This window comes from Carassius gibelio, chromosome B9 (genome assembly GCF_023724105.1).
Source record: "Carassius gibelio isolate Cgi1373 ecotype wild population from Czech Republic chromosome B9, carGib1.2-hapl.c, whole genome shotgun sequence".
Taxonomy (NCBI): domain Eukaryota; kingdom Metazoa; phylum Chordata; class Actinopteri; order Cypriniformes; family Cyprinidae; genus Carassius; species Carassius gibelio.
The window spans coordinates 3,724,607-3,749,367 of NC_068404.1; the positions used below are offsets into that span (position 1 = coordinate 3,724,607).

General features: G+C 42.1%; 1 protein-coding gene across 2 annotated transcripts in view; it reads left to right on the forward strand.

Moving 5' to 3' along the window:
* The window catches only part of galnt13 (UDP-N-acetyl-alpha-D-galactosamine:polypeptide N-acetylgalactosaminyltransferase 13), a 72,607-nt gene that overhangs the window by 33,950 nt on the left and 13,896 nt on the right, over positions 1 to 24,761 (forward strand). For both annotated transcript variants that reach the window (XM_052564896.1, XM_052564897.1), the window contains exons 9-11: positions 7,824 to 7,963; positions 8,278 to 8,376; positions 8,759 to 8,893. In XM_052564896.1, the coding sequence (XP_052420856.1) occupies positions 7,824 to 7,963; positions 8,278 to 8,376; positions 8,759 to 8,893 (374 nt within the window). The remainder of the gene's footprint in view (positions 1 to 7,823; positions 7,964 to 8,277; positions 8,377 to 8,758; positions 8,894 to 24,761) is intronic.

Below are 24,761 nucleotides of genomic sequence, written 5' to 3' on the forward strand. Positions count from 1 at the left end.
ATGCAGCATCACATAATCTTTGTGGCGTTACGTTTGGTTGTTTTGACTACTTTCAAGCATATCTTTATAGATAAATGTAAAATAAATGGCAAAAGTGAAATTTAGATGACACAACAATTCTGCCAAGCCAATTCTTTAACAATTGTGAGCTAGTGAATTCAGAATATGACCCGTTAAAGCTGAATGTGTTCTCATAGGTCTACAACAACCCTACTCCTAAACCTAACCCTTACAGAAAACGTAAAAAAAAAGAAAAAAAAGAAAAGAAAAAAAGATTATATACAGGTGCTGGTCATATAATTAGAATATCATCAAAAAGTTGATTTATTTCATTCAAAAAGTGAAACTTGTATATTATATTCATTCATTACACACAGACTGATATATGTCAAATGTTTATTTCTTTTAATTTTGATGTTTATAGCTGACAACTAAGGAAAATCCCAAAATCAGTATCTTAAAAAATTAGAATATTTTGAAAAGATTCAATATTGAAGACACCTGGTGCCACACTCTAATCAGCTAATTAACTCACCTGCAAAGCCTTTAAAGGTCTCTCAGTCTAGGGGCCCTATTTTAACGATCTAAATGCAAAGTGTAAAGCCGCACGGCGCAGGTGCACTCAGGGCGTGTCCAAATCCACTTTTGCTATTTTAATGATGGAAAAACGGTCTGTTTTAGAATAGGTTGTCCCTATTTTCTTATTGAGTAACGTTCAATACACCAATCAGAGTGTCATCTCACATTCCCTCTAAGAGCAACATGCACTTGCGCCAGGGCGGATCGCTATTTACAAGGTGGAATTTGTTGGTGGAAAAGCTGAATGCTTCTCAAGCGAAGAAATCGGATTGCTCTTGCGTAAAGTTAAAGCGCGCGAGCAGATCATCTACGGGACAAGCAGGCATCCACCAAAGCTTCCCGAGGTGAAGAAGGCGTGGGATGAAGTAGCAGTGATTGTGTCCTCATCTTTGAAAATGCATAACATTATAAAATACACTGACTTATTAAACACATTAAACTGAGGAGTACAACGAGTGATGTTTTGCTGAAATTACCTGTTAAGTGGCCAGTCAATCTTTCTGGCTTTCAAATAGCTCGGCGCTATGAGTCAGTTAATATATACAGTATGTGTGTGTATTGGCACGATTGTTCAATTAATTAGCCAATTTCATTCATCATTATAAGTAGTAATAGGCTGAATTGCAAATAGGTAGCCTAATTCTAATACACAAATTATCCATCATTACATTTTTATATGTATGTAGCCTACACAATAATATTCTTTTACACTGCAATCCTCGTTTATAATATTTGTCATGTTGTGTGTAATAAGCAAATCATCGCACACCATGGACCCGCCCAGAGGCGCATTTTCTACCAACTTAGAAACAAAGAAATATTAGAAATTATAACAAATAAATCTGCGGTTTACATTTGAATTTACATTTGAATCAAGTATACATATGCTATAGTGTGTAAGTCAGTGCCAGAATAAGTGCCAGCTTGATGGTTCTTTATTGTTGATGACACAACAATACGCAAACAATATGCAAACAAATGTTCAGGTTTAGTTACTATCAAGGTCTGAAAATAACATTTACTAAGCAAGATTTAATAAGTAAATAAAACAGTTAAGATAAAAGTTAAAAGTAAAAACATAATTTAAAAGTGAAATTGAATAAAATATGATCCTTGCAAGCTATTTAAATGAAAGACAGAAGTGAAAGTTTTATTCATATTTCTTTTGAAGAACAATGGGGAAAAATAAATAAATATATTTCGTATATAATTTATATATATAGTTCTTCTACAAAACATCTTTCCTACCATGAAACATCAATATTTTATCCCCATTCAACTTTAACAGTGACTACAGTGCCACATCCCCCTAAAACAATTTTACTTGCTCATATTTGCTGATACGGACGTTTTGATGACAGTCCACAAGCAGTTCTGCTATAGGGACAGATATTTCACCCTGATGAGAGATTTTCCCTTTTTTATTCATGCCTGGCATTGTGCTAAGTGTCGGAGTTCTGCTCTCCTGCTCACGTATTCATGATCATTCTGCTTTTCTATCTGCATCTCGCCCCTAGGGAGACTGGGAAATGTAGTGCTATAGTGGGGTTAGAAAGTCTCAGTATCCTTTACAAGGGCAATAATGAGATTAGTCTTTACTGAAACCTCTGTCAGTTCACTTGAGAGGGTAAGATTCAGGAGGAACTCTGTGGTAATGTGGAGCACAGGCGGAGCTTGTTCCTGGAAAGTTATCCCAGTGGTGCTGTGTCGTGGTCTGCGGACTGAGGTGTGTGTGTATGTGTGTGATGAATAAATAGTGTGGTCAGTCTATGGCAATGGCTGTTCTGAAAAAAAAAATGATTTGAAGAGATTTTTTGTGTCAAATTGTACACATTTATAGGAATAGCCCACCTGACAAAGAAGGTTCAGTCAATATTTACCTGCATGTACCTGAAAGCTATTTCTAATGTTTAAGACATCCTCTATTCAGCACTTGGATTACACAAGCAGATGTTTAGAACAATATTCACACTAGATGTGTATTGTGTAAAATCTTCTACCAGAATCACTTTTCAGCTGAACCCCTGGTGCATTAGTACATTTTTAAAAAGGAAACCTAAAGCCTGGCAAGTAGAGACTTTTTCAACCAGATATAACACAAAATTAGATCCCAAAATTAGAGATGAAAAATTAAAAAATATTGACAAATTATATGTAAAAGTATGCATATCTTTTTTTAAATTATTTGTAGACTCATTGCATGTACAGTATTGTTCAAAATAATAGCAGTACAATGTGACTAACCAGAATAATCAAGGTTTTTAGTATATTTTTTATTGCTACGTGGCAAAAAAGTTACCAGTAGGTTCAGTAGATTGTCAGAAAACAAACAAGACCCAGCATTCATGATATGCACGCTCTTAAGGCTGTGCAATTGGGCAATTAGTTGAAAGGGGTGTGTTCAAAAAAATAGCAGTGTCTACCTTTGACTGTACAAACTCAAAACTATTTTGTACAAACATTTTTTTTTTTCTAGGATTTAGCAATCCTGTGAATCACTAAACTAATATTTAGTTGTATGACCACAGTTTTTTAAAACTGCTTGACATCTGTGTGGCATGGAGTCAACCAACTTGTGGCACCTCTCAGCTGTTATTCCACTCCATGATTCTTTAACAACATTCCACAATTCATTCACATTTCTTGGTTTTGCTTCAGAAACAGCATTTTTGATATCACCCCACAAGTTCTCAATTGGATTAAGGTCTGGAGATTGGGCTGGCCACTCCATAACATTAATTTTGTTGGTTTGGAACCAAGACTTTGCCCGTTTACTAGTGTGTTTTGGGTCATTGTCTTGTTGAAACAACCATTTCAAGGGCATGTCCTCTTCAGCATAGGGCAACATGACCTCTTCAAGTATTTTAACATATGCAAACTGATCCATGATCCCTGGTATGCGATAAATAGGCCCAACACCATAGTAGGAAAAAACATGCCCATATCATGATGCTTGCACCTCCATGCTTCACTGTCTTCACTGTGTACTGTGGCTTGAATTCAGAGTTTGGGGGTCGTCTCACAAACTGCCTGTGGCCCTTGGACCCAAAAGAACAATTTTACTCTCATCAGTCCACAAAATGTTCCTCCATTTCTCTTTAGGCCAGTTGATGTGTTCTTTGGCAAATTGTAACCTCTTCTGCACATGCCTTTTTTTTAACAGAGGGACTTTGCGGGGGATTCTTGAAAATAGATTAGCTTCACACAGACGTCTTCTAACTGTCACAGTACTTACAGGTAACTCCAGACTGTCTTTGATCATCCTGGAGGTGATCATTGGCTGAGCCTTTGCCATTCTGGTTATTCTTCTATCCATTTTGATGGTTGTCTTCCGTTTTCTTCCACGTCTCTCTGGTTTTGCTCTCCATTTTAAGGCATTGGAGATCATTTTAGCTGAACAGCCTATCATTTTTTGCACCTCTTTATAGGTTTTCCCCTCTCTAATCAACTTTTTAATCAAAGTACGCTGTTCTTCTGAACAATGTCTTGAACGACCCATTTTCCTCAGCTTTCAAATGCATGTTCAACAAGTGTTGGCTTCATCCTTAAATAGGGGCCACCTGATTCACACCTGTTTCTTCACAAAATTGATGACCTCAGTGATTGAATGCCACACTGCTATTTTTTTGAACACATCCCTTTCAACTAATTCAACTAATTGCCCAATTGCACAGCCTTAAGAGCGTGCATATCATGAATGCTGGGTCTCATTTGTTTTCTGAGAATCTACTGAACCTACTGGTAACTTGTTTGCCACGTAGCAATAAAAAAATATACGAAAAACCTTGATTATTCTGGTTAGTCACATTGTACTGCTATTATTTTGAACAATACTGTACGTATTTTAGCTACATTTTAACCCATGTTTCCAGATAATGTTGCCTTTGTGTATGTCACAATTTTGGGAGATTTCCCCCCATGCATTTTCATTAATTATTAAAAATACAGTTATGGTTGATTTATCTGAGTAGTATGGAATCAGTTGCATTTAGATTGTTTTCTCTATTCATTATCTGGCAACAGCATGCTCCGTTGTTTTCTGCTCCATTTCATTAATCACAATTTATTTATTTATTTATTTATTTTTTTATTTTTTAAAGAAAAACAAGATCAGAGTCAGAGATGACAAATTAAAAATTACAAGCAAAGATGTAAAATTATGTCTTATTATGCACATATTTTCAAATGATGCCCTCTAAATGTATGCTTTATCTTTTATAGATAATATTTTTTTTATATTTTTACACAATCATACTTCTTTTTAATATTTAATGTTAGCTAATTTTTTTTTACCCATGTTGTCACGCTTCAAATGATTTTCTGTAATCAGTCAATATAGGATAAAAAAAAGGTCTTATTGGGTCTAAAACACATTTATTTGAAACACCCAAAGACACAAGGCTGCACTTTGTCTGAGGCACCTGTCAAAGTTCTGTACAAGAATACCTATGAAGACAGTTTATTCACAGTATTTCTCATACAATAAAATAGTTATTTATGCAGTCAAGCTATAAAAAGGACAAAACAGCACCGTTAAACCAGTATTTAAGTTGTTTATATAATTCATGGACAATATTAAAGTATTCTGAACCCATATGATGGCTTTCCGAAAAGAACAGATTGAAATATACAAGTAATTATTCATATATATATATATATATATATATATATATATATATATATATATATATATATATATATAGATACACACACACACACACACACACACACAGTGAGAGTAAGTACAAACCTCGATTCCAATAAAGTTGGGATACTGTACAAATCGTGAGTAAAAAAGGAATGGAATAATTTACAAATCTCATAAACGTATATTTTATTAACAATACAACATAGATAACATATCAAATGTTGAAAGTGCAACATTTTGAAATGTCATGCCAAATATTGGCTCATTTTGGATTTCATGAGAGCTACACATTCCAAAAAAGTTGGGACAGGTAGCAATAAGAGGCTGGAAAAGTTAAGGAAAAGCCGGAGGACAAATTTGCTACTTATTAGATCAATTGGGAACATGATTGGGTATAAAAAGAACCTCTCAGAGTGGCAGTGTCTCTCAGAAGTCAAGATGGGCAGAGGATCACCAGTTCCCCCAATGCTGTGGTTAAAAATAGTGGAGCAATATCAGAAAGGAGTTTCTCAGAAAAAAAATTGTGAAGAGTTTGAAAAGTTATCATCATCTACAGTACATAACATCATCCAGAGATTCAGAGAATCTGGAACAATCTCTGTGCGTAAGGGTCAAGGCTGGAAAACCATACTGGATGGAACTGACATCTCTGTCAGTTAATGCTTGTGATCTTCTGTCCCTTAGACGGCACTGCATCAAAGACAAGAATGCTACTGTAATGGAAATCAGAACATGGGCCCAGGAATACTTCCAGAAAACACTGTCGGTGAACACAATCCACCATGCCATCTAAACATGATCCAGAAGCACAGGTGTTTTCTCTGGGCCAAGGCTCATTTAAAATGGACCGTGGCAAAGTGGAAAACTGTTCTGTGGTCAGACAAGTCAAAATTTGAAGTTCTTTTTGGAAAACTGGGACGCCATGTCATCCGGACTAAAGAGGACAAGGACATCCCCAGTTGTTGTCAGTGTTCAGTTCAGAAGCCTGCATCTCTGGTGGTATGGGGTTACATGAGTGTGTGTGGCATGGGCAGCTTACACATCTGGAAATGCACCATCAATGCTGAAAGGTATATATAAATTCTAGAACAACTTATGCTCCCATCCAGACGTCGTCTCTTTCAGAGAAGACCTTGCATTTTCCAACATGACTATGTCAGACCACATACTGCATCAATTACAACATCATGGCTGCGTAGAAGAAGGTTCTGGGTACTGAAATGGCCAGCCTGCAGTCCATATCTTTCACCCATAGAAAACATTTGGTGCATCATAAAGAGGAAGATGCGACAAAGAAGACCTAAGACAGTTGAGCAACTAGAAGCCTGTATTAGACAAGAATGGGACAACATTCCTATTCCTAAACTTGAGCAACTTGTCTCCTCAGTCCCCAGACGTTTGCAGACTGTTATAAAAAGAAGAGAGGATGCCACACAGTGGTAAACATGGCCTTGACCAAACTTTTTTGATATGTGTTGATGCCATGAAATTTAAAATCAACTTATTTTTCCCTTAAAATAATAAATGTTCTCAGTTTAAACATTTGATATGTCATCTATGTTGTATTCTGAATAAAATATTGACATTTGAAACTTCCACATCATTCCATTCTGTTTTTATTCACAATTTGTACAGTGTCTCAACTTTCTTGGAATCAGGTTTGTAAATTATTGTGAAATGTTGTGTATGAAGTATTCTTTTAAATGTGGACTGAGCTCAGAGGGGAGTGATAGCACATAACTTAGACCCAGTGATCGCATATGAGAGCAGCTCTGCCCCAAGGCTTCTACTGAAACACACAAGATCATTTATCATCTGCACCACAGACAAAGACAGACAGAGAGAGAAGAGGTCACAAAACAAAGCAGCAAAGATATGAAGAGAGAAAACACCAGACTGAGGAAGAAATGCAGAAAGACAACACTCAGCAGAAAGACGCAAATGCCTGACGCTTCAGCTATCAGTGTGTGCTCTGATCGCCGAGGCAGCTCTCTCTGTGTGGATGTGTGTGTGTGTGTGTGTGTAGGGGGGGGGGGGTGTTACCCTCTCTGCAGTCGCATACATAGAAGAGACCAGCCATCTACATCATCCCAAAATGTGCATGTTTGTTTAATATGAAATGAAATGAAAAATAGAATTAAATTTGGTTGCTGATGGGTCTGAATGTATACATACACGTATACACACGCACAGTTTTACTGTAACACTGGGAAAGGCTCTGGTATCCTTGTGACCTTCAAGAGGATATGCAGTTTGGATGGGTGTAATTTTATTCCATCAATTTATATCAATTTAGCATTTACTGAGAAACGTGATAAAACGTGATGTTGAAGCTCCCTCTAGTGTCTGTACTGAAAGATGTGGTGCTTTTGAATTGAGACAGTAAATGGTTGAATATGTCATTGCATTGTATTTTAGGCATGTAATATGAGTCTAAGAAAAACATTGGGGAATGTTTGAATTAACAGTTCAAGACCCATCAACTTCATTTTATCCCAAGTGACTTGCAAAAGAGGGTCATGTGTTCACATTTCACTGATTTGAAAGGCCTGTATATGATGAATGTTATGGAGGCTGATGGTGTGTGTTTCTCCAGGTGTGGTTCGAGTGGATTATGGCGATGTTTCTTCGCGGAAGGCTTTAAGAGAATCACTGAAGTGTAAACCCTTCTCATGGTACCTGGAAAACATCTACCCCGACTCTCAGATTCCACGCAGATACTACTCACTCGGGGAGGTTAGAGTTTCACTTTTCTTGTTTGACATGGCCATTAAAATAATCAGAGTTGTTAATAAATTGCTTGAGTTTGTCATTTTGAACACTAAATAGGCAGCTTTAAGAGTGTGGTTATGCCAAGACCTCTGCAATACAAAACTTCCTGCCCAGCCAATGTTGTTATAGTTATGTTGAGCAGTTCTTTTCACCAGTTCTATTGTCTCATAAATCCCTAATGTTCAACTGTAAAAAAAATTATGACTTACACACAGCACTTGATTAAAACAACAGTGCATTGTATGAAATCATCAGACTTTTTCCTTTTATCTTATTAGATTAGAAATGTTGAGACAAATCAGTGTGTGGATAACATGGGCCGGAAAGAGAATGAAAAGGTTGGCTTCTTCAACTGTCATGGAATGGGCGGAAACCAGGTAAAAAAGTTGTCAAATTAAAGGGTTACTGTACAAACACTTTTAAAATGTAACATAAAACTAATAAAAAAATGTACTAAACACATTAGTTCGATCAAAAATGGAAATTGTTGGTCAACATTAGTCATAGCGATCTAAACCAGTCTACAGTATGGCAATGTATATAAATAAATATCACACAACAGAGTAGACAATGCAGCTTGATAGCTGAATTTTTGGTTAATCCTTTTAATTATTGTTGCTAAATTTAAAGATTGGGTAACACAAGTGCTGAAATGTAGATTATATATGAAAGTAATAAAGTATAAAAATAAATAAAGTCAGTAATTTCCCACAAATTAACAAACAGTAATTAATTCCCAGCTGATGAATCTGTTTGCAGGTGTTCTCATATACGGCTGACAAAGAGATCCGAACCGATGACCTGTGCCTGGATGCATCGCGGCTTAATGGACCTGTTGTTATGCTGAAGTGCCACCACATGAAAGGAAACCAGATGTTTGAGTACGATGCAGAGGTACATATCACACGGAAAATATCACACATACCAGCAACATCACTCTTGCACACCGATAAATCAATGCAATAAAAATATCAAATTACACATAGGTTCCTTTACAGAAAAAATAAGATATTTCAATTGTGCTGTTAGTACACTTTTTTTAAATACGACTGTATATTTTAGTTCACTGTTTATGTAACAAAAAATATAGAATATATATTTATTATATATTATATATTGATTAATTCTGACTTCTACTAAATTTAGTTACAAAGAATTTACACTTTTTATGTACTACATAAATCAAAGGTATAAATCCACTGGTTTTGAACACGAGTTTACTGAAAGTCTACTTACTTAAATAGAAAATTGTACATGAAAAAAAAAAATAAGATTACTTAAATAAATAAATAAAGTATATCTGCATTGTCAAAGAATATTAAACCTTCAGAAGTATACTTCAAAGTTTACTTATATAAACTAAAAAGTGGGCTAGACATTTATAGCTAACAGTAACAGTATACAGTAGTTAACAGTATACCTTGTAGTTCACAGTAAAACCACATAAAAAAAAAAAAAAAAACTAATTTAAGATGTGAGATGTTTAAGATGCAAACTAGTTATGTATCCAAATTTAACTTCTGTTAGACTTGAGGGTTTTATTCGCACCAGGAATTTTCACCAAGCTATTTCACTTGCTTTGGTCCAGACCAAATACATAATTTTATTTCATTTTGTCTGGTGTGGTTCGCTTTCACACGGCCCTTCTTGCAAATGAACCAGAAATTGTAAACAAAACTACACATGTGCTAAGGTCATGCAGTCTTTGGTTTGATTGCTGTATTCACACATGCCCAGAAGAGTTCAATTCAGTCGAACCAAACAAGACATGTGCTTTTCATGTATGATTGAAGAAAAAATATATAGGTTTGTATTGAACATCTATGACATCTATGGAGCAACACATTTTGTGTGAAAATAAATCATACAAGTGTCTAATTTGGTACAAAAAAAGAGAGACACGAGATGTGCGGATCCATGTGCAAGTTTTTTAATTGGTCAAACAATGGTCAACAGGTATATAAAGGACAAGACACAAGAATAATCCTAGGTCAAGTGTGGGTCTTCAATGAGTGAACAATATCCAGAGGGCTAAGCAAGAGGGGTAATCCAGAATCCAGAGCAAAGGGTGAAAACACAAGTAACAGGGCAAAGCAAGAAAAAGACTAAACTATGAAAACTATAAACTAAAACAAGCCTATGAAAACTAGAAACTAAGACAAGACAATGAAAACAAACACAGAATGTCTTGGTATCACAGCTATCACTAGAGAAGGGATATGTAGAGAACAATACTCCGTAGTGTGTGAGAAGTCCAACGCTTATAAAGCGTGTCTGATGATTGTGCTGTGTGTGTGATTGTTCTCAGGTGCATTGTTATCAGGTAAATTTGTGATTGGTGCAGTGGATCATGGGAAATGTTGTCCAGGGTGTACTGTGTAGTGTGAAAGTCTGTGTGGTTAATTAATGTCAGTTCGAAGAACAGATCATGACAGATACAAATACTTTATTAGGGCTAGTAAGCGATTAACATTTTTAATCGAATTAATTACAGGATGATTAATCACATATCAATTTGGAGAAATTTCTCTGAAAAGATCATTTATGGTCATTGTTGTGCAAAGCATCAAACAGAGATCACAAAAGTAGATTCAGCAAGAAATATTTTGTTTGATAAAATGTATTACATATACTCTTATGTAAATGATGACAGAATTGTCATATTTTGTTGGGTGAACTATAACTTTAATAATTTAAAACTGCTTAATGATTAAGTAATTTATTCATTCGATTCATTCAAATGGCTGATTCATTCAGGAGTGAAGTAAATGGTTCTTTATGAATGGTTCATTGAATCATTAGGCTTGTTCGACTTGAAGTGGATCATCACCATCAGACTGATCGATGTGAACCACAAGAGTTTAGGGAGCGGACGACTCCTTGTGCTTTTTAATTGCTTTCACGGTACTTTTTAGTCATACTCCGATCGGTCTGTGCAGCGCCACTTCAAAGCCAACGCAAATGCCAATGGTTCAGCGTGCCAAATGGTTCACCAAATTTGTTCAAAATGTGGATTAAGAAATGAAATGCCGCTGTGGGTTGCTCAGGGACGAACAGTTCTGATTTGTCTTTATATTTTGGTTGGCAAAACTGAGCAAAACAGACAACAAAATAACACAATATTAACTTCTTAATGAACTCTTGTATAAGATGAGTACCATAATTGCACTAGTGTGATATTGCACAGCTCTATCAGTGTGATATTTCTTAACTATGTGATGTAAATATGGGACACAATAGCAAACTGGCATTTTGTCCCATATCTTGCATTTTAGGGATATTCTCTAGGCTCCATCATGCAGTAAGTTGTTGTCCTGCCTCATATTAGTCATCAATCAACTTGTATGCATGTTTCGTAGCAAACGACTCTGGCAATATCAACCGTCTGCCGACGTGCACGAAGGAAGACAACAGCGGCGTCAGTGACGCGAGCACAATCACTGTATCGGAGGACGATGTTCGTCGAGGTCTGAAGTGTGTAAACATCAGGAAAGTGGCTGGCCCAGACAGGATTTCCAGTCGTGTATTAAGATCATGCGCTGATCAGCTGGATGGATTCTTAACGTCCATCTTTAATTAGAACATTCGAATATTGTTTACATTCTGTGTTTATATATTTAACGTTAGGTTAGGCCTATTTATTTCTTAATTTAAGATTCCTTCATCTCTCTTTATAATTTCTTTGGAGAATTTAAATCGAGGTGCAATAACGCTCTACTTTAGCTCAATGTTATGTTTATAATATAAGTTTAGTTATGATGAGCCAAGTGTTTATATTTTTTTTTTACAATTTAAATTAGGCCTAGTTACCAAACGCACTTGATATTTTATTACTGTTAAATCGACCCTTTATGGGGTATATCAGTATTAGCTGAACCTTAATGCCAATTTAGTCCGTGGGAGTGTCTCTTAGGTTTACCTTAAGTGATTCTCCGAGTTGTCACTGTTGTGGCGACAGTTTTTCCTGGTTTTCCCTTATGGAGACTTTGTTTTGGTGTTTGTGGGTACATGGGGTTATGTGTGTGTATGGGTGGGAATTTGGGGAGGTCACTCACCCTGGCTTTTTGGTTTTCTTATTTATTCTAAATGTGTTCTGCTAATGTTAATTTGAATCCCAATACGGGCAAGCCAATTCGTTTTCTCACTTGGAATATACGAGGTATGAGCAATCCTGTTAAAAGATCCAGGGTTTTTACCCATCTGAAGCGGCTTAGCGCTGACATTGTGTTTTTGCAGGAAACGTCTCGGTTACGTATGGTAACCCTCGTTCCCTGAAGGAGGGAACGGAGATGCCACGTCGGATGACCAACGAATATGGGATATCGCTTCGATAGACCAATCTACTTCAAGTGTAAACTAAACGAGCCAATGCACATTGGCATGCAATTATTGCATCCAGCTGCCGCTGATCACTGCGTGAGTATAAGAGGGCAGCAGGTGCAATGCATACCAGCTTTTCGCTTCGAACCCGGCAGCTCAGCGGCGGTACAGCAACCATGGCGACGGGACGTGGCGTCTCCGTTCCCTCCTTCAGGGAACGAGGGTTACCATACGTAACCGAGACGTTCCCTTTCAGTCGGTCACTCTCGACGCCACGTCAGATGACCGACGAATATGGGATCCCTATCAAAGCGCCATGGGTGCTGCCCCTTCCAGTGCCCTGTGCGAGCCGCCTGCGCCCCTATTAGGTGTAGGCCGGGGCTCAGAACAAGTAGCTCCACTCACCATTGTCAAAGCACTACCTCACTGGGTGAGATTGGATAACACTGGGAAAACGTACCCGGTCCGCTTGGAGCCGGGAAGCTGCGGAAGCCCCATCCTTCCCGAAGGAGGTCTCGGAGGCAAATACACATATAGCATCCGTTTAGGAGTATACGGAGAAATTTGAGGTGATTAAAACCCTCTTGGGAAGGCAGAAGTCTGCCGGGGAAACACGGGCTCTAAGGCTATACCGTGGACTATACACATACGAGTACCGCTTAGGTCTCAATATGGAGCCCAGCCTTCCATGGTTCTCACAGATTCATCATGAAGGCCTGGCGCCGGACGTTCCGCCGCGTCCAGCTGCCTAGGGTGATGGAGGATCTCAACAGGGTCTACAGTACGGACACTCTGGAGCAGTTTTAGCAAGCCAACACTAACCGGGGCCTCTCAGTGCCACTACCCGTCTGAGGTGAGAACACAGGAGGATACCGGCTCTACACGAAGGCCATAGAACCTAGCGAACGTGTTAGGGGTCGCCCAGCCCGCAGCTCTACAAATATCTGTCAGCGAGGCGCCACGAGCCAGCGCCCAGGAGGATGCAACACTTCTAGTTGAGTGAGCTCGCAACCTGAACGGGCAGGGCACATCCTGAGCCTGATAAGCCAGGGTTATGGCATCCACAATCCAGTGGGCCATCCTCTGCTTAGAGACGGCATTCCCCTTCTGCCGGCCTCCGTAACAGACAAAGAGCTGGTCTGAGGTCCTGAAGCTTTGCGTCCGGTCCACGTAGCACCTTAATGCTCGAACAGGTCAAAGCAAAGCCAGGGCTGGGTCTGCCTCCTCCAGGGGCAGCGCTTGCAGGTTCACCACTTGGTCTTTGAAGGGTGTAGTGGGAACCTTGGGCACGTAGCCAGGCCGGGGCCTCAGGATTACCTGGGAGTCAGCCGGCCCGAACTCTAGGCATGAATCGTCGACCGAAAATGCATGCAGGTCCCCTACCCTCTTGATGGAGGCCAGTGCAAGCAGGAGCACAGTTTTAAATGAAAGAAACTTTAGCTCAACTGAATGCAAAGGCTCGAATGGGGCCTGCTGTAGTGATTTAAGCACTAGAGACAGGTCCCAAGAGGGTATACAGGGGGACCGGGATGGATTTAACCTCCTGGCCCCTCTAAGGAACCTGATGATGAGGTCATGCTTACCCAAAGACTTCCCATTCACAGGGTCATGGTACACAGCAATAGCGGCAACCTGGACTTTGAGGGTGGAGGGAGACAGCCTTCGCTCCAACCCTTGCTGCAGAAAGGATAGCACGACCGCAATCGGGCATCTTCGGGGGTCTTCTCGGCGAGAAGAACACCACTCAACGAACAGGTTCCACTTCAAGGCATAGGCGTGTCTCGTAGACGGTGCTCTTGCCGAAGTGATGGTGTTAACTACCTCTTGGGGTAGGTCACCTAGAACCTCCGCGTCCCGTCCAGGGACCAAACATGGAGTTTCCAAAGGTCTGGACGTGGGTGACAAATGGTGCCCCATCTCTGAGTCAGTAAATCCCTCCTCAGAGGAACTGGCCAAGGAGGGGCTGTCGAGAGGAGCACTAGTTTGGGGAACCAGGTCCGAGTAGGCCAATATGGCACTACTAGCAAGACTTGCTCCTCGTCCTCCCGGACTTTGCACAATGTCTGTGCGAGAAAGGCTCACTGGGGGAAACGCATACTTGCGTAGGCTCCGCGGCCAGCTGTGTGCCAGTGCGTCCGTGCCGAGAGTTCCCTCGGTCAGGGAGTAGAAAACCTGGCAGTGAGAGGTCTCTGGAGCAGCAAACAGGTCTACCTGAGCGGCTCTGAACCGCCTCCAAATCAGCTGGACCATCAGGGGATGGAGTCGCCATTCTCCCGGGAGCATTGCTCAAGACAGCTCATCGGTTGTACGACTGAGCAGGCCTGGAATGTGAACGGCACGAAGTGACCTCAGAACCTTCTGACTCCAAAGGAGGAGGTGTCGGGCGAGTTGCGTGATGCGACGAGAGCGCAGACCACCTTGGAGGTTGATGTACGCAACATTCGCAGTGTTGTCCAATCGGACCAGCACAGGCTTGCCTCGTAAGAGACCTTTGAGACGGTTCAAGGCAAGGTGCGTTGCTAAAAACTCCAGGCAATTGATGTGCCACTGCAGCTGCGGGCCCGTCCAAACCCCTGAGACTGCATGCCCGTTGTACGTGGCCCCCCCGGCGGTGGTGGAGGCATGCGTGTAAACCACAGCATGCCTGGAGATCTGCTCTAGGGGCACCCCTGCCCATAGGAATGTCAGATCTGACCACGGAGTGAGGGTTTGGCGACAGGGCGGTGTAACTTGGACCCGGTGAGTGCCGCGCTTCCACGCCCACCTCAGGACTCAGCCATAAAGCCAGTGCTGGAGCTGTCTCATATGTAATAGGCCGAGCGGTGTAAGTGCCGCTGTGGCCACCATATGCCCCAGGAGCCTCTGAAAGAGTTTCAGTGGGGCCGCTGTCCTGCTCTTGAACGTATTCAAGCAGGCTAGCACCGACCGCGCATGTTCCTCTGTAAGGCGTGCTGTCTGTTCAACCGAATCCAACTCCATGAAGACACAGGGAGACTGGGACAGCCGGAAGGGCAGGACCTTGTACTGATATGCTAGTCCTTCGAACGCAAACCGCAGAAAAGGTCTGTGGCGCGGAAGTATGGACACATGAAAGTACACGTCCTTCAGGTCGATTGCTGCAAACCAATCTTGGGGACCGACGCACCTGAAAATGCGTTTCTGTGTCAACATTTTGAACTGTAGCCGATGGAGGGCCCGATTCAAAACTCGCAGATCCAAGATCGGTCATAACCCACCGCTTTTCTTGGGTACAATGAGGTACGGGCTGTAGAGCCCCATCCTCATATTGGCTGGAGGGACCGGCTCTATCGCGGCCTTCGCCAGTAGGACTGCGATCTCCTTCCGCAAGACAGGGGCATCGGACGCTTTCACTGTAGTGTAGCGGACACCGCAGAGCTTGGGGGGAAGCCGGGCGATCTGAATCGCATAGCCGAGGCTGATGGTTCGCAGAAGCCTGCGAGACGGGCTGGGTAGCGCTGACCAGGTGCCTAAGAACCGTACAAGCGGGACCAGCGGAACCACAGCCGTACCCGCAGTGGGGCAGCGCGGTGGAACACAGGGACCCAACTCGGGCGGCTTGTGAGCAGGCCGGAGTGTGGTGCGAGTGTGGGGTGCAGGGCTCACCTGGTTCCACAGGTTGGCAGAGGGTGCGTGTGCGTGCCGGGGCAGGATGTGTCGGATCGCCTCAGTCTGCTTCTGGGCAGCCGAGGCTTGCTGAGCCAAGACCTCGACTGCGTCGCCGAAGAGGCCGGTCTGGGACACTGGGGCATTAAGAAACCGGACCTTGTCGGTGTCCCTCATGTCTGCCAGACCCAGCCACAGATGGCGCTCCTGGACCACTATGTGGACATCGCGCGACCCAGCGAACTCGCGGTGACCTTCGTCTTTCGAAGCGCAAGGTCAGTGGCGGTGTGGCACTGTGACCCTCAAACCACTCGCGCTACTGCCCTGAAGGTAGCGGAGCCTGGTTTGCAGCTCCGAGATGGTCATATTCCCGCAGTGAGAACATGACTCATCCACGAAAGCCACCTCAGCGTGCTCGACGCCCAGACACGTGAGGCAGCGATCGTGACCATCACCCGTTGCCAGGTAACGACCGCACCCAGAAATGCACGGGTGAAACGGCATCCTTATAAGGACGATCCGTCGTCTTTATAAAGACGCACCCGTGAAGCTCTTTTAGAGAAATTTGCTCTTTTAGGAAATGCTCTTTTAGTGCTGAGGCGCACAGGGGAATTGGCCGCTTGCAACACGACAGGGGTAGTGCAACCTGAAGTGTGCAATCCACTCGACACAGGAACGACTGCCGCTGAAGCGCCGTCTCGCCAACACACGAAGCTTCCGAGAGCGTGCTGAACTCGTAGTTCACAACAGACACAGTTGAGCAGAGCGATACTAGCGCTCGGCTCCGAAGCGAAAAGCTGGTATGCATTGCACCTGCTGCCCTCTTATACTCACGCAGTGATCAGCGGCAGCTGGATGTAATAATTGCATGCCAATGTGCATTGGCTCGTTTAGTTTACACTCGAAGTAGATTGGTCTATCGAAGCGATATCCCATATTCGTCGGTCATCCGACGTGGCGTCGAGAGTGACCGACTGAAAGGGAACCCATCTTAGACTTAAAGACCATCATAGGCTCTGGTCTTCCTGGATAGGGCAGATCCACCATTCCAATTTTAACTCCAAAGCCAGAGGAGTTGCTATTTTAATTGGTAAAAAAGTTAAATTTCTATCTAGTGAGGTTATTGCAGATAAAAATGTCAGATACAGTATCGCATAGTGGCAGGCACATTAATGCAGACCAAGGTGTTGCTTGTTAATGTTTATGCACCTAATTTTGATGATGTTGATTTTGCCAATAGACTACTTAGCAGCATACCTCATTTAAACACCCATTTGTTGATTTTTGGAGGTGATCTGAATTGTGTGTTTGACCCAGTGTTAGACAGATCTAGTCCCCGCACAATATCCCAATCTTCTATGTCCAGATCCTTCGCTGATTTCATGACTCAGAGTGGTTTGGTGGATCCTTGGAGGCATCGTAATCCCTCAGCTAAAAAGTTTCCACTGATTATTCAGCCATTCTAATATCCAATCATGCTCCATTGTTTCTTGATGTTCAATTATCCATACATAAATGTACTGCACCGCTTTGGAGACTAAATTCTTTATTACTGGCAGATAAAACAATTTGTGATTTTATTTCCAATTCTATTGATGAGTTTCTCTCTTTTAATCAGAATGAGGATACATCATATTCACTGCTTTGGGAGTCATTGAAAGCATTTCTCAGGGGACAGATTATCTCGTATTCCTCCTACTCCAATAAAAAACATAAAACAAGGCTGTCAGAACTTTTAGTAGCTATCGGTAACCTTGATAAAGAATGTGCATCTGACCCCTCCCCCGAGCTATTTAAGAAGCGTCTTGATCTCCAGACAGAGTTCGATCTAATTTCATCTAACAGCGCAGAGCGAATGTTAATATTAACTCATGGTACTTTTTATGAACACGGTGCTAAAGCTAATCGGTTATTGGCACACCATTAAAAAAGGCAATCCACCTCACGTCTCATACCCCAAATTAAGAATTCTTCTGGTATACTTGTCGCAGATGCTAAGGAAATTAATGCGTCGTTTAAGTCATTCCATTCTGCTCTGTACAAATCCGAATTTCCGACAAATACCACTAAGATGAATCAGTTTCTGGATAACCTTGAAAATCCTACTATTGATTGTGACCGTGTGAAGGAATTGGATGCTCCTCTTTCCTTGGAAGAATTACTGCTTTCTATCAAAGCAATGCAGTCAAATAAAGCCCCTGGTCCTGATGGATTTACAGTAGAGTTTTTTAAGAAATTCAGTGATAAATTGGCCCCTTTACTTTTGCAGATGTATAATGAATCTTTGGAAAACGGTTTACTACCTCCCACACTTACTCAAGCATCAATATCTCTTCTCTTAAAGCCTGACAAGGACCCTAACCTCTGTGGTTCTTATAGACCTCTTTCATTACTAAATGTGGATGTAAAGGTATTGGCTAAGACTATTGCTCTTCGTTTGGAAAAGGTTTTGCCTAGTATTATTTCTGAAGAACAGAATGGCTTTATTAAAGGACGCCATTTATTTTATAATATTCGTACTCTATTAAACATAATTTATTCGGCACAAACAACAGATTTACCTGAGCTTGTAATATCATTAGATGCGAAGAAGGCTTTTGACAGGGTAGAGTGGGGATATTTATTCGCCGTATTAAAAAAAATTGGCTTTGGAGATAAATTTATAAATTGGGTGAGATTATTATATACATCACCACAAGCTTGTGTTCAAACAAATGACATCCGCTCTGAATATTTTCCATTAGAACGAGGGACTCGTCAGGGTTGTCCCCTGTCACCATCTTTGTTCGCCTTGGCTATTGAACCGCTCTCCATTATGTTACGATCCTCTACCTGTTTTAAAGGTGTTTTTCGCAATGACATTGAACATCGTTTATCTTTATATGCGGACGATTTATTGTTATATGTATCCGACCCAGTATCCTGTCTTCCTACCATTGTGTCCACTCTTAAAGCGTTTAGTTCTTTTTCTGGATATAAAATATATTTACAAAAAAGCGAATGTTATCCTATGAATACAGCGGGTTTATTACTTCAACAAACTGACTTGCCCTTTAATATCAGTCACTCTGGCTTCAAATATCTCGGTATTAATCTGACTCTGACATTTTCCGGTCTTCTGTCTGCTAACTTTTCCCCGCTTTTGGCTAAAATTAAATCCGATCTCCAGAGATGGAATAATCTATCTCTTTCCCTTATTGGGAGATCAATGTTATTAAAATGAATGTTTTACCTACATTTCTTTTTTTGGTTCAATCAATCCCTCTATTTTTACGTAAATATTTATTTGACTCCTTAGACAAAATGATAAGTTCCTTTATATGGTGCGCGAAGCCTCCATGGGTCCGCAGGTCATTACTTCAGCAATGTAAGTTTGGTGGTGGTCTTGCTCTACCGAACTTCCAATTTTACTACTGGGCTATTCATATTCATAGAATACGATGCTGGAATGAGTTTCCTTATTTACCTTGGTGCAAACTGGAAGCTCTTTCTTGCTGTCCGAAATCCTCTATATCTGCCCTCATATACTCCTCTCTTCCAACCAAAATTTCGCTGTATGTTAAAAAACCCTGTGGTGCTTAACACTTTAAAAGTTTGGTATCAATTAAGGAAACATTTCAAATTTGTAACACCATCTCCAGTTGGTCCACTGTGTAGGAATCATTTGTTCCCTCCCTCATCTCTTGATTCTACTTTTTTAATATGGCATAGCAAAGGTATACATTGTTTCGCTGATTTGTATTCCAGTGGTATCTTTGGAAGTTTTACCAATGTGTCATCATTGTATGGACTACCTGTGAACCATTTTTTTAGGTACCTCCAAGTTCGACCCTTTGTTTCAAAAAGTTTTACTAATTTTCCCTTCTTACCTCCTCAACAACCATGGGATAGATTGCTTGACTTTAAGCCACAACAAAGAGGGATTGTCTCAGAAATGTACAATTGTATTCTGGATCTTTGTAACTACTCAAACTCAAAAACAAAGACTGCTTGGGAGGAGGAACTGGGACAACAATTCAGTGAGGAGTGGTGGCAAGAGGTCATTGATAGACTGAGTACTGTATCATCTTGTGCACGGCTTGTACTGATTCATTTCAAGGTTGTACACAGGGTCCATTTCTCCAAAGCAAGATTATCTGCAATTTTCCCTGGAGTAGAAGATAAATGTGAACGATGTCTTAACACATGTTGTCATTTGAGCCACATGATTTTACTTTGTCCACTGTTACACAACTTTTGGTCTGGTTTCTTCAACATAATTTCAATTATATTAGGAATACACCTTCAACCTTGCCCCTTAATTGCTATTTTTGGGACCCCAGACAAATCAGATCAATTTAATTGGGCACAGAAAGAAATTCTCAAATTCACATCTTTATTGGCCAGACGTCGAATTCTCTTACAGTGGAAATCTCCAAATTCTTCATCAGTTTCACAGTGGCTTACTGATGCTATGCATTTCTTAAAACTTGAGAAAATCAAGTACGCAATGAAGGGAAACACTGACAATTTTTTTATGTTTGGCAGCCTTTTCTATCATATTTTGCAGACTTGCAAGTCTTACCAGACTAAGTCCTGTTATACTTTATATTTGTATATGATTTTAAGTAAGCCGGGGTGAGGTGGGGTGGGGTGGTTTGGTTATGTCTTTTTCTTTTCTTGTTTTCTATTATTGTGTTTAAAATCTAAATTGAAAAAGTTGTAAATTCTATGTAACTCGATTCAGTATTCAATAAAAATATGCTGGCCCAGACAGGATTTCCATTCGTGTATTAAGATCATGCGCTGATCAGCTGGATGGATTGTTAACATCCATCTTTAATTAGTCCCTTGCGCAGTCGGTCGTCCTTACATGCTTTAAAAAATTATTATCGGTCCTGTACCAAAAAGCAACAATCCATCTTGCCTAAATGATTATCGACCGGTGGCACTCACATCACTAATTATGAAGGTTTTTGAGAGGCTTATCAAGAACACCATCTGCTCCTCTATCCCTAACAACATTGACCCACTTCAGTTCGCCTATCGCCCTAATAGGTCTACTGGGGATGCTGTGTCCCATCTCCTGCACGCCACTCTCACCCACATCGACAGCAATAAAGGGAACTATGTGAGGCTGCTGTTTATAGATTATAGCTCAGCCTTCAACACTAAAGTCCCCCACAATCTAGTCTCCAAGCTCTGTGACTGGGTTCTTGATTTTCTATCATGCAGACCTCAGGTAGTGATGGTGGGTCAGACAACCTCCAACATCATCCACCTGAGTACAGGAGCCCCAAAAGGATAAGTTTTGAGCCCACTGCTCTACTTGCTCTACACCAGTGGTTCCCAACCTTGTTCAACTCGTGGCCCATACAACCAAACATATATGTTTGCATGGCCCACTACAAAAAAAAAAGAAATAAATAATTGACCCGGCTATTGTTGGGTTAATAACTTAGTACTCAGAAGCTAGATTGTTAACTGTATTTATTGAATGAACTAGGGCTGTGCTATATGGACAAAACAGGATGAATTTGAAACATATTTCCAAAAGAAAACCATTTAGAGCTTTATCAAAAAGTTGTAACGTCTCTTGAACAGACATAAGTCAAAATAATCACTATAGTAAAGGTGTAACAACATTTATAGACTTATGGCAAAAAAATTAATAAAATATAAATATATACAGTATGTGTGTGCGGGGCAGAAGCAGCAGCGAGAGCACCTTATTGTTACGCGAAAGCACATTAAAATAATGCACGAGAGCGAATCTCTCTGTTCGCACGCAGATTTCCTTTTGCTCTGTCACAAAACCACACGTGATTGCTCAGATGCAAGCTGCTCTCACCCGGAGAGAGTGTGCACACTTAAAACATGTCTCCTCTCACTTAAACTGCGTCCTGTGCACTCCACTATCTATGCTCATGTGCTAGACATTAATTATTTTCGCACGTTTTTATTTCTAGCCTTTTACCGCGTGCAGTGTGAACGCTCTGATCCGTCAATCATAACCTGGAGTTAGGCATATGCCCAGTCTGCTCTGTTCTCGTGCTAGGCGCGTTTCATTCTGATTGGATCGGATAGCATACTGCGGGAGGTCAGGGCCGCAAAAAAAAATGTGCTATAAAGTGATTTAGAAATCACGCAGACCAAAATCGTTATTTTATGACAATTTCTATTAATCGCACAGCCCTAGAATGGACTGGAAATTAACAGAAAATAACTCAGACTGGCACCGCTCAGCAAAACGGGAAAACCAGATCCAGGCAGAGCTCGGCAGTGGGTAGACAGTCAGCGGACCAAGAAGTCAGGAGGAAACACAACAGCCATTTATGCATGTTTAAAATTTGTTGTTCTGTAGCATATGCAGCAAAAATATCTAATATAAATTGGCGGTTTATTCTTAAACCAATCAGCAAGCTCGAATAGTGGAAGCATAGTTACAGTTTAATATTTATTTTTTGTTATTTAATTATATATATATATATATATATATATATATATATTGTATTAGTAATTGGCGGCCCACCTGTAATACCACGGCCCACAGGTTGAAAACCACTGCTCTACACATATGACTGCGTGTCCACTCACACCTCCACTTCTGTCATCAAGTTTGCGGATGGTACAGTAGTGATGGGCCTCATCTCCAACAACAATTAGGCTGCCTATCTTGATGAGGTAGATAGTCTGACATCATGATGCCAAACAAACTGTCTCTCTCTGAATGACAGCAAAAGCTGGTTGTGGACTTCAGGAGGAGTTAGCAGCGGATCTATACCCCACTCATCATTAACGGGACTCCAGTTGAGAGAGTGATCTGCTTCAAATACCTTGGTGTACACATTTCCGAGGAACTGACTTGTACTAACCACATTCAAGCTCAAGTTAAAAAAAGCCAAACAACGACTGTACCATCTGACACTCCTGAGAAAATTCAAGGTTTCCCCTAGAATCCTGAAAACTTTCTATATCGGGGCTATAGAAATTATCTGGACTCAGTGCATCTCATCGTGGTATGGAACAGTTCAGCCCAGAATCTTAAAGCCCTGCAAAGAGTAGTGTGCTCCGCTGAGCGCATCGCCAGATCATCTCTCCACTCTTTGCAAGACATCCACACCAGGAGATGTAAATCTAGGGCTGTAAAGATCCTTAAAGATCCCCACCCACCCTAGAAATCCACTGTTTCATCTGCTACAGTCAGGGAGACGCTGTCACAGGTTGTGTTCCCTGGGTGTCCACTAGGTGTCCTCCGTTCCCACGGTGTCTGTCATCTTATCACTTCCTGTTCCCTTATTTGGTCACCTTCCTCCTTGTTTTAGTTAATTGATTGTTCCCCCACCTGTCTCCTGTTTCCCCATTATCCTTCTGTGTATAAATACCCGGTTTGTCTTTGTCACGGAGTCCTTGTCGAATGCAAGATACTTCCCTGAGTCTGCTCTTGCTGTATGTTCTTGTTCTTGTTATGTGTATTGGATATCCTGGTTTTGACCCTGCCTGGACTGTTTACCCCTTTTGGGTTGCCCCTCAATAAACCTTGTACCTGCATTTGGATCTCTCCTGTGTTTCTTGTATCACCGTACGTGACAGAAGGACTCCGACACAACCTTGAGATCCAGCGGTATGTCGACTAATGCTTCTTCCCCAGCCACCGAGTGGGAGAGAGATAGTCGGTTTGAGGGAACCCGCCTGGTCGTGTTTCGCGGGACCAGGGGAGGTCGCCGAGGAGGAGGTGGGCGAGAGGAAGTTCAGCATCGCTCTCCACCATGGCCCCCCTTCGACTCGGGGCTCACGTGGGAGTGACCAGAGCCGCCATCTCGCCAGGGCAGAAGAAGAAAGCCAACACCACTGCCCAAGATGGCCGCCAACCCAGCGCCGCTGCGGTGCATGACCACCAACCCCGCACCACGAGGCAAGATGGAAGCCAGCCTCACCCCACAGTGCAAGATGGCTGCCAGCTCAGCACCAACGCCCAAGATGGCCGCTGACACCCTTCTCGATTACTTCGAGATGCTATCAAGGATCCTAGAGGTTCCCAAGATGGTTCACGTCATGACTGCTGAGCCAGCGCCACAGTCCTCTAGGCGGTGCCCGATGCTGTTCCGCAGGCCGAGGCAGTGCCCTATGCCGAGGCGGTGCCCGATGCTGTTCTGGAGGCCAAGGTGGTGCCCGATGCCGAGGCGGTGCCCGATGCTGTTCCGGAGGCCGAGGCGGTGCCAGATGTCGATTCAGGTTCCAGTGAACTCTACAGAGTCGAGTCAGGTTCCAGTGAACTCTCCAGAGTCGAGTCAGGTTCCACTGAAACTCTCCAGAGTCGAGTCAGGTTCCAGTTGACCCTCCAGAGTCGAGTCAGGTTCCAGTTGACCCTCCAGAGTCGAGTCAGGTTCCAGTTGACCCTCCAGAGTCGAGTCAGGTTCCAGTGGACCCTTCAGAGTCGAGTCAGGTTCCAGTTGACCCTCCAGAGTCGAGTCAGGTTCCAGTGGACCCTCCAGAGTCGAGTCAGGTGCCAGCGGACCCTCCAGAGTAGAGTCAGGTGCCAGCGGACCCTCCAGAGTCGAGTCAGGTGTTTGTGGACCCTCCTGAGTCAGGGCCAGTCACAGATGACCCTCCAGAGTCAGGGCCAGTCACCGATGACCCTCCAGAGCCAGGGCCAGTCACCGGGGACCTTCCAGAGACAAGGCGGGTCACCGTTGAACTTCCAGAGTCAAGTCAAGTCACTGGGTGGTCTGCTGCTCTGCCCTGGGGAGGGGGGCTTCATGTTACTGTTTGTTTTTTGTTTTGTGTCTTCACTCCTGTCTCTGTTCCCCTCTGTTAGTCTGGCCCTCCTTCCCTCCCA